At 40.0% G+C, this 11,572-nt stretch overlaps 1 protein-coding gene across 1 annotated transcript; it reads left to right on the plus strand.

Moving 5' to 3' along the window:
- The first annotated feature begins 825 nt into the window (after positions 1-825).
- Positions 826-10,909, plus strand: LOC139931130 (cadherin-like protein 26). The gene is made up of 17 exons (XM_078288347.1): positions 826-942; positions 1,925-2,044; positions 2,172-2,318; positions 2,470-2,614; positions 2,766-2,938; positions 3,045-3,176; positions 3,276-3,458; positions 4,554-4,873; positions 5,025-5,167; positions 5,288-5,512; positions 5,682-5,909; positions 6,378-6,496; positions 6,797-6,886; positions 7,046-7,159; positions 8,748-8,855; positions 9,062-9,148; positions 9,244-10,909. The coding sequence occupies exons 1-17, from the start codon at positions 907-909 to the stop codon at positions 9,445-9,447; spliced, it is 2,574 nt and encodes an 857-aa protein (XP_078144473.1). The 5' UTR covers positions 826-906; the 3' UTR covers positions 9,448-10,909.
- The last annotated feature ends 663 nt before the right edge of the window (positions 10,910-11,572 follow it).

The raw sequence follows: 11,572 nt of genomic DNA on the forward strand, positions 1-11,572 counted from the left end.
TCATGCCTTCAAATACAATTCTCACGCCCCTTTTGACATTTTTTTGTCAGTTGGTTTTGGGATAACTGCTTCACCTGCAACAAAAAATTTGCGTGGGGGACTTGCCCCCTTTAATAATGTGCTGTTTCAGAGGAATAAGATAAAGGAAATAACCAGCCATAGGTGTGTTTAAGTGCATTCCAAGCATTCTACTAGTCTCATACCATTTTACAAATTGTCTGTAATGCAGGGTAAGGCAATCTGTCGATCACAGCTGTTTCAGATCTGCTCAATGCCAACAGGGAACAGATTCTGAACAAATAATAAACTTAACTTGGAAAATGGCAACAGGCTTGGTTGAAGCCCACTCGCCTAAAATGGCTGTCAGCAGCCAGCCAACAGGTTCCGACAAGCTGCCTAGTTCCTGGCAAAGAGAAAGTTATTACATACTACATGCAAATTTTCATTGGCCCTAAGCACTAGTTGCTAGCTGATAGTGCTGTATCTTCATAAAATGTCCCCTCAAAGGAGAAATTCCCCACAGGATTAATGTTCTGTCTGTGTTGACTCAATTGTTGCACTTCTGTAGGCTAATCCAAATTCAGAAACTCAGAAATGAAACATACAGTATGAAATCTATGAGTTTATGAAATCAAACAAACACAAACACAAACACACACACACACACACACACACACACAATGTAGTCTACTCTGTACACACCCAGACAAAGTTTCCGAGTCTCCTGGCTGAACCTATCAGGTGTGCGTGTGAGATCACTCATTCAACACTAACCCTCCCACTCATATATACTGCAGCCAGAGCCCGTATTATCCTGCAGTCGCACTTCCATTCAGGTGCATTTAAGGACAATTGTCCATTCTCTGGACTAACGTATTCCATGACAACATATCACCTGGATATAATATGGAGTTAATACCCATCAGTCTTCTCATGATGCTGGTAAGGACTAATCTTCGTGTCTTTCTGCCTTAAATTCCAAGAACAAGCCTGATGGTTTTTAAAAAGTATATGTTTTTTTAAGAGTCTTACAATTCAGAGACCATCATCAGGAGTTTCAGCTTACTTCATATGAGGGCGTTTAGGATTTATTATTTGAGAGGGGACGCTACAAAGACATTTGTGCTCTGAACAATACAAATCAGGTGCCATACGTCCTCAGTCACCATCATTTTCCTGATTAACTGATCAAATCACCAACAACTGTGATAATGTGAGATAATGTTTTCACTGCTTTTTTTTATATGTTTAAAATTGTACAGGCATATGGGCAGATTTTCTGGTTGGTAACATTTATCACTAATACGAGATGAAAGCCATATAGAATTAAAAGTTAAAACAAACATCTACTAAACAAACAAACGGAGCAGCTCCAGGTTTTGTCTCAGTATCATTGCAATCTTGTTTCATTGGACTAGAGCTTTCTGAAAGATTTGTTACTCACAAAAACTGATTGACTCTCATATAATAGTGAGATTTATTCCAAAATGAGTTAATAAATATAATAAGTAATAATAAGATAACATAAGTTTGAAAAAAAGGGACACCTGCACTTACGAAATTATTGATAGCACAAAATGCATACATATATTATGTATGTTTTGTGCTTTTAAATTTAAACTCCAGAACTTAAAACCTTGATTAATAAAAATGGCAAAACTCAGGTAATGATTTTTGGATATCTAGCGTCTTGAAAATGAACTCTTCAGTTGAATATGTCTCATTTTTGGGGTGAGGGGGAGTTTTCCATCAAATGTAATGGAAGGGTGTTTTGAAAATGCATGGCAGGAAAAAACATTCAGTTCAGCGTCAAAGTATTCAAGTATTTATTTATTTATTTTCAAGCTACAAAGCAGAGAAAAGTTTCATTTGAATTTTGGATGAACTGTTTATTGGACAAATGCATCTCTCTATGCGTCTGTAGTGTCTGGGAATCCACAGATCGTCTTCAGATATTTTGCAGCGACAGAAGAGAAACTGGATTATAGATTCCTTTTCTATTGAGGAAGAAAATAAAGGACCGTTCCCATATAGGCTGGGCATGGTGAGTATCTACTAAACCGAATATCATAATGTATGGATGTGTTCAATACATACAGGAAGACACGGACATGCAGAAATACAGACCGTCATCACAATAATCACTGCTGTTGTGTTTTGACCTCCTACAGATTGAAGTTGAGAAGAAGTTCACACTCCTCAAACTGAATGGTCAAGGTGTTGAAAAGGATCCAAAGAACATATTACAAGTCAACAGTGAAACAGGAGAGATCACTGTCCATGGCAAAGTGGACTATGAGCAGTACAATAAACTTAAGGTTGGTAGGACGTATCATCTACTGTATATCATAGTGTGTGTGTGTGTGTGTGTGTGTGTGTGTGTGTGTGTGTGTGCGCGGGAGGGGGGTCCATATGTGTTGAATATTTATTTTCTATAATCTCATCTCAGTTTGTCATATTGCATTACAGCTGACGTTTGAGGCATATGATACAAACAGAAATGTTATAGACACACGACTAGGAGTTGAGGTGCAGATTTTGGACGTAAATGACCACCCTCCTGTTTTTGAGAGGCAAACATATGAGATCAACCTAAAAGAGTCAACCTCACAAGGTAAATTTTGTATTTATTTTAAACTACCCCACAAATAGATTATGTAATTGTTTACTGCTATTATCGTGAATTGATCATTTACATTAATTAAAATGTTTGTAAAACTCAATGTTCTGGGTATAAATAACTACGTTTTTTCCAATGCTGCCAGGCACATTTTTGCTCACTGTTAAGGCAACGGATGGAGACAACAGTGCGACCAACAATGGCACATTTGATTTGAGAATAGTCTCTGTCACTCCTAAACCATCTGATGTGGAGTTCAGCATAAAGCAGAATGATGAAACTGGAACCATTGAATTTAAAGGGTGTCTGGACTATGAGGTGAGTCGATCTAAGCATTGCCATCTCCTTAAATTAAAAAAATTAAAAAATTAAAAATGTTGAATGTCAATTTTTGAAAGTGACTGTGTGCTTGCTCCCCTGTCAGAAAGCGGATAAATACACTATCCTAGTGGAGGCTAAAGATCGTGGAGAGAAAATACAGCTCTCCAGCACCTGCACTGTCATAATCAATATAGAAGATGGAAACAACCACCTTCCTGTCTTCACAGGACAAACTGTGAGCAATTAGCTCTTTCCTCTCCTTTATAGATGTAAGATCATGTAAGACAATTTTACCTAGAATTATGATAAAATTTCTATTTCCATTTTGTCCCAGGGTCCAGGAAGGGTCAAGGAAAAAGAGGAAAACGTGCTTGTGTTGCGACTCCAAGTTTCAGACAAAGACACCAAAGGTACAGCAGCCTGGAGGGCTAAATATGAAATCCAAGGAGACACAAACAAGAACTTCAGAATCACTACTGATCCTGAGACAAATGAAGGGCTCCTGTATGTGGATAAGGTATGTTTTTGATCACACACATATTTTCAAGCTACAGGTAATTGCCAAAATAATGGAAACACCAATATACACGGGTATAAAAGAACATTGGACCATCAGAAGCTCCCAGAACAGCTTCAGTGCATTTTGACATCATTCATGCCCTGTAGATGGGAGAATGGCTTCGTATTTATTGGCATTTACTTTACCCTCCAAGGGGTTCAGCGGACCTAAACTATACCAGGAAAATGCAGCGCACACCATAACAGTGCCACTCGTACTCATCTGCTTGTTGAGAAAAGGTTGAAGGATGACTACCCTGAGATGACTTTTTCCACTTTTCTGTTGACCACTGTCTGTGGTCTTTGCACAGTTCCACTCACAAATGTGAATTTTTACATGTAAAAAGGACTTTAAGCATCCCAAGCACTGACTACAGAGTCCCTCCCATTCAAATTCTGGACTCTGGATTCAACCCTCTCTCAAAGTCATTGAGATGTCCTCTTCAAACCACGGTAGCCAAAATAATGGGCAAATGGGTCTACTTTGCATTTTTATACGTCACCCTGATGATGGCATGCAAATTGCTTATTTATTTTGGGAACCACACCTGTGGAAACGCACCTGCTTTCACTATACTTTGTATCCCTCATTCACTCATGTGTTTCCTTTATTTTTGGCAGTTGCCTGTCATTCACCTCATCCAAAGCGCTCTTGCTTCAGTGTTTTAATAGTAGAAATACTGGAAGCAGAAGTTGTTAGCATTTGTTAGCAATACTGATGAAATTAAATGAGTCTAAAAACATCTCTCTGAAAAAGCACATATAACACTGTTGCCTACCCGTTACACAATGGTGTTTTAGACAGAAGGACTCCAAAAATATTTCTTTCAGAAAAGTGTTTTTGGGCCCATTGACCGGATGCATTGCACCAGCAATGCTAACAAATGCTAAAGACAGAAGTCTAGTAAAACTGAGGAAGTGAGTGAGACTTAGTAGACTGCTATTCCTTTAACCTGTAGATTAGGATGTTGATGAAGGCATAAAAGAATCACATTGTAACATGAATTTTGATATTTGTCTCTATACCAACATTCAATCCTCACTTCTTTTACAGTATCTGGACTATGAGACAGATTCTCTGAAGAACTTGACTGTCAGAGTAGAGAACGAAGGCCCTTATTACTCATGCAAACTCCTGGGTCGTCCCACCGCTGGTCTTTGGAATGTAGACACTATCAGCAGTGAGTCTGGAACAGGGCTGGTACCGCCTCTACCCACTCGCCATGTAACAGTGAGTGTGGACGATGTCAACGACCCTCCCATCTTCACCTACGCTGTCAAAGATGTTACAGTGGAGGAGAACACTGCTGTGGGACATTATCTGGAGACGTTTACAGCCATAGACCTGGATGGCGCCCATGCAAACAAGTTTGTGTAAGTGACAAAGATACTAGCTCCAAGTTTAAGTCACAGCGTTATATACAATTTCATATCCGCAAAAAAACAAGCAGAGTTTCTTGATTCTAAATTAGGATGTCAATGGAGAATCTAGGAATTTCTAACAGACCGCAAATGTGTGTTATAGATACATGAAAGAAGAGGATCCTGCAGATTGGATCACAGTAGACTCCAAGACTGGAAAAATAACCACAACAAAGATCGTGGACAGAGAGTCACCCTTCGTGAAGGACAATATCTATAAAGTCACAATATGTGCTGTTGACAGCGGTATGGAAATCTGTTTACATATGCGTTACACCCGCTACAGCAATCACATTCTCTTTAGAATACATTAGAATGAAATCAATCATCAAATGAAAATGTACAATATGTGTTTATGATTGCCAGGTGTGCCTCCAATGACGGGCACTGGAACCCTCAACATCCATCTGAAAGACCAGAATGACAATCTTCCCACCCTGGTTGTAAACACCATGGCCATGTGCCTCTCTGAAGCCCCCTCACTGGCCAACATCACAGCCTTTGACCACGACGGAGACCCCTATGGCGGACCTTTCCGTTTCAAGCTCCTCGGAGATGTGAAGGACAAGTGGAGTGTTGACCCAGAGAACGGTGAGCGTTACTTCAGAAAAAACCCTTTGGGGCTCAAAAGTAGTCGAGATCATAGAACAAGAATGTCACTGCTATTGAATCATCCAGTCTCCTGTATATTAATGTTCATAATTTATGTCACATAAAACCCTCACCACCACCACTCCGCTGATTCATTCTGTATGTGCAGGTTACTCAGTCAACTTGGTGAAAGAAACCATAGTTCATGCTGGACACCATGAGCTGCTGCTGGAAGTGTCTGACCTGCAGGGCCAGTCGGTCGTCCACAACCTGTCCGTCACTGTGTGTAACTGCATAGACCCGATGAAGCCCAACTGTCGTGACCGCCAAGCCGCTGCCTCCACAGCGGGAGGAGGAGCAATTGGGATTGTTTTTGCTGCCATGCTGCTCCTTCTAGGTAGGAGGCACGACCATAACACATCCATTATTATATTCCAGAATAATATAACCCTATTGTGGGATGATAATGTGCAAAAACATAAAACAAATGCCTCTTTCACACAGTCTTCACATTATATTTTGATATTTTTAGATGCAAAGCAACTCATGGATCTGTAAAGTAACTCATTCGCTCACTCACTCACTCACCCGCTCACTCACTCACTCACTCACTCACGGTTAGCCTATCTGACCCCTAGTGGCCGTTAGGAGGCATGGCAATGTCTACAGACCACACTGAGCAAGATCATTCACTTGCCTCCTCTCTGCAATACTGCTGAACTGTGTAGGCTGCTTTGCATATATGACACAGAGTCTTTGTTGTTATGAGTAAATCTTAAATGCCTCTTTCAGGACATAACACTGTATAATTATTACTGCTGATTTGGTTTGTGTTCAGTGTGTGGTGATATTCTTTATGTTGCAGGCATTCTGCTTTTGGCTTTTCTGTTGTCATGCAAGAGGGAGAGCAAGCTCATGCCAGATGAAGGTTCAGGAGAATATCTGATGACATGTAACACCGAGAGCCTGGGAACTGATTGCAAGGTTAATACATATATAATTAAAATACATACGTATAAAATTACCCATACCCGATTGTTGCTGTAATATGAAAACATTGGTGTTTTTCATTTTCTTCAACTAGAATTTGAAAATTAGCATTTATGCGCTGAGTAAATTACGTAGACCCTCAGTCCTATTAAACCAATTTCAAAGTTGTATAAGCATTGTTATCAGTTGCAAAGTGAGGTTATTTTTCGTAGTTTATGAATTATTGTACTCTGAATACTGATGAAATATAACTGTGGGTTAAAAATAACAAGATTATCTTTAATTGTATGACAGGTGGTTTTACATAACTTAAATCAAGGAGACAGTCAAAACGAGCAAGTAATCCAAACAACCTCCAAGTCTTCAACAATGAAGATGAAGCAAGTAAGTGATGTGAAATGTCCTCTAGGTTAACTTAATAACAAGCTTATAAAGGCACATATCTCTCACTCTAATGTACAGTGATGTATTGCAACTCATTCAAGTTATATAGTATTTCAAACGTTATTTAAATGTGATCATGTCTTGTCTTTTGTTTTCCAGTCACTAACCAGGTCAGCAAGTATGGGAGCAGGACGAGCCCGTTCAGAGTATTCCATGTACCAAGGAAACAGCGTAGGAGGTGGACAGTTCCGGCTAGGGAACTCTGTAGGCAGGGTACTGCAATCTAAAAATTACCCTCTATACTATGTGGGATCCTTATATACTGTATATATATCTCAATATACACATTATATACATGTTACTACTGTACTACTACTACTACTACTACTACTACTATTACTCCTACTACTGCAAATATTACTACTACCACTATTACTACTACTGCTACTACTCCCAGGGTGCGATTTGTAAAAAAAAAAAAACAGATGGGGGGGATATTTTTGGAATGCATTTTTGTCGGGTGATATTTTACACAAGGAGGCGTGAAAATGAAAAATACAAGTGCAAACCCCTATCATACACATATTATTGTTCCCCAACGAATTCTATCCATAAAAGTCCATATATATCATGACCATATCCGTATGTCGTATGAGCCACAGAGAGAGAGAGAGAGAGAGATTCTGAGTAGGAGAATGCCGTGTATGCATGCTTGCATACCTCCACGCAAGCATGCATAGGCTACACTCATGCATGCTTGTGTCAGCTCCCGGTGAGTGTGATATAGCTATGTGGCAAAGAGAAGGATAATATAAAAGAGGGAATTTGTGCGACATTTTATTTTGAGCCTTAAATGTAATACATGCGTGCGTTTACATCCCTTTTCTACAAGCCTGATTTCTATTCTAGTGGAGTAAGGTTTACATATTGTCACCATATCGTACAGTAATGTGGGAATAGGAATAACGCACATCAGATAATAAATCAGACCTACTGGTGTGATCAATCGGGCCATTATGGCTCAAAATATACAGCGGTGCCGGTGCGTAATGGCTGTGCGTAATACAGTGGCTGCTTTGGCTTGAATCTACAGTTTTATGCGTCTGGCCCGCAGGTGATGCCAGCTGTGTGCCAGTCAGCACGTGTTTGTGGACAGCAGCGATGCTGACGAAAGGAAGAAAGATTTCTCACATACCGTTCTTTTAGCAAAATAATTAGTGTTGATGACGGACCTCCTTTTCTTTTTACACTTGGTCGCCCTTCTTTTATCCACAGCTCTGCAAATTTATGAGCTGGAAAGAACGCACCTTCTATAATCCATGCGTTTTTTTTTGGAAGTTGTTTGCGCCATGTACTGTCATATTGGAGAAATACATGTATTTAATTTACTGACAGAATAAAACATGCCAGAGAGTGGGGGGAAGCGTGTCCCCACCTGCGATTGCATTTCATTGCGCAATCTAACTGTCGGGCATAGGAAATGCATTTATTTAATTCAGTCTGATCAGAAGCAGGGATAAAACGTATCCCCACCGGCGATAAAAATGAATGACCAGAGGGGGGAATATCAAAAGCAGAGGGAGGGAAATCCCCCCCATCCCCCCCGGCAATTCGCACCCTGACTACTCCTACTACTATTACTACTCCTACTATTACTTTAAAGCAAGGGGATGGCCAAAAAGGGAAGGAAATCCAACGTAACGTAACGTCTTCTAGATTAATTTACAGTAATAGCAAGCTCAAAAAGGCAGATGTCTATCAGTCTATTGAACAGTGACATTTTGCAACGCATTAAGTTGTGGAGTATTTACAAAGTTGCTGAAATGTACAGTATAATGTATCGAAATGTTTCATTTTCCAGACAATATCTAAATCATCAAGTATGAGAGGAGGACAGGCCTATTCGGAGTATTCCACGTACCAGAGCCGAAGATCTGGACGGTATCAGCAGGGAAACTCTATGCACACGGTACTGCAGGCTAAAAACTGCCTTTTACACTATGAGCCCTTTTTCTGTCACATATTGCACTTGTGACTTTTTTGCTTCACATGTTTAGAGTGCAACTAGGAAAAATGGATTTACAAAGTTAATTAAAGCAAGCTTTTCTATTTTTTGCAATACTCTAGTGTCTGATGTCTTTATGACCAAATAACTATTTGCTTCTGATCCTCCAGAGTACAATGACGAGTGGTAAATATTCTAGATGGGGAGAGAGCGGTTATTTATTCTCACGTGAAGTCCTGCTCAACACACTAGGGAAGGTAATGACAATAATTTGATCAATTCTACTTATACAGTTTATATTGTTTATTTTCTAACACTGATTCTCCTTTTCATCATTTCCTCCTCTGCATAGATGATGTACACTCTCCAGGCACCGGGAGAGGAGCTGGGTGATTATGCCCCGAACTTCTATGCTGAGGAGGGGGAGACAGGAACCGACTCCGAGCTAGATGCTATCTCCATCCCAGAGATCCCCTTTGACACAGACATGGTCTTGGACCTGGGGCCCAAGTTCAACACGCTGGCCTCGGTCTGCGGGCCTGATGCCACCGCCTAAGAAAAACGGCTGTGCAATGGAAGGACTCTAGCCATGGAAGCCTTGTCCTATGATCCAGCTAGGAAAACATGCAATCGCATATTCAAATTATGTGTAATGATATTTTTTCATCAAATTATCAATCCCAAAGTTCACTAGTTATAACAGTGAATTGGTTACAACACAATTTGCTTTTATGACGGTAATGGGTTGGGCGACAATGGCTTTGGGCTGTTGTTGACAGCAATGACATTTAACCAGTCCATGCAAAGTGGAATATGCTTGAATACCGCTGATTTACCACAAGGAATTAATGTTTTAAATGTAAAATAAGATTCACATTACAATATGTAAAGTCACTATTTGTTGAGACAGTGGAGTCTAAAACATGAACTGCTGTATAAATGCTTATTTCCAAAAATTATCTGTAATCAACAAAACTTTGGGCAACTTATCTGTCGGTGTGAGCCTCACTGTACAATACTTTTCACAAGCAGCTGAATAATATGTAAATAATGATCAGTGTCAAAGTCATTTTTCTGTGTTGAAATTATGATGCACGACATCATAGATAAATGACATTGTTGGAAAAAAACAACTTTACACTGTTACATACACATTGTAATAAAATGTTCTAATCTTAGATTGCAGTTCAGTCCACAGAGCAGCATAGTTAGTCAATGTGTTGTCAGCTCTCTCGCCCTCTTTCTTCTTTGTGTGTTTTCTCCCTCTCTCTCTCTCTCTCTCTCTCTCTCCTTCTCTTTCTCTCTCCTCCCCCTCCCTGTCTGTGCTCCCCACTTGGCTTTTACTGGCATGTTGTGAATGTGTTTTGGGTTTCAGGTAGACTGTTGTGTTGTTGTGGAGAGAGTGAGTTAGTGGGGCAGAATTACAAAGCAGCCATGTTATGATAAGTCATAGAACAATGGGCACGGCTGGCTGAGCCCTTCCATGGAAGTCTGATGCTTACTGATTCAACTGATGAGCTATCATTACAGGGAAATACAGCGAATCAACGATCTTGTTAAGCCGGTTTTGTGTGTGTGTGTCTGTGTGTGTGTATGTGTGTGTGTGAGTGTGTGTGCGTGTTCCTGTACTCCTATCTTTGTGAGAATCTGCGAAGTGAGGTCATTTTGACCGGTCTTCATTTCTTCAAATCTTCAAAGGGCTGTTTTAGGGTTAGGGCTTGGTTTTAGATTAAGGTTATGGATAAGGGTTAATGTCAGGCATGTTGTGGTGAGGGTGAGGGTTAGGGTTAGGATAGGAAATGAATGTAGTCAAAGGATGGTCCTCATGAGAATAGCAGTACAAGGACGTGTGTGCGTGTGTGTGTGTATGCCCGCATGTGTCTGCCCATGCATGCAAGAGCAACAAGAAAAAAATTGTGGAGGCAGACAATATACAGTATGCAGTCTATACTCTGTGAGGTGCAGCCCACACTGTAATTTCCTAGGCTATTATGGTAATAAATCACATTGAAGCACTACTTGACAGCTGACAGTACACTACTTTTGAGCAAAAGACAGCTTCATCTGGGAAAATGCAAATTTGTAAAAGTAGGTATCGGTCAGCCTGTTTACTTACTTTGAATTTGGAATGTATATAAAAAATATACATTCTAATACAATTATGAATAGACACAGATCAGGTAGATCAGAAGTCAACTGTGTTGTCCTTATAAATAAATAAATAAATAAACAAACTTCGGTACTTCATTGCAGACATCAACAAAAAATCCACACAAACACACATCCACACACATACATACATATGTACACACAAACATCTGTCTGACTATACCTGCAGTGCCATTAATTGCCTTAACTTTAGCCCTGACTACTAAATGCTTAACCCTAACCTGTACCCTAAAGCCTTAACCCAACCCTAACTGTAATCCTAACCATGGAGCCCAACCCAAAAATGGCACCTTCTTAAAATAATAAGCAACAAAATGGCACACACACACACACACACACACACACACACACACACACAAACAAACCCATTCATCGAGGAAAGCACATTCTCTGAGGCTAAATACAGTATGAGAGCACATAATGTGGATATAAAACGGAAATAATACCAACATGTTTTCTCACAATGCTGGTAAGGATTAATGTTATATGAAAATCTTTCTGATAGCGGGATA

This window comes from Centroberyx gerrardi, chromosome 14, assembly GCF_048128805.1.
Source record: "Centroberyx gerrardi isolate f3 chromosome 14, fCenGer3.hap1.cur.20231027, whole genome shotgun sequence".
NCBI lineage: Eukaryota > Metazoa > Chordata > Actinopteri > Beryciformes > Berycidae > Centroberyx > Centroberyx gerrardi.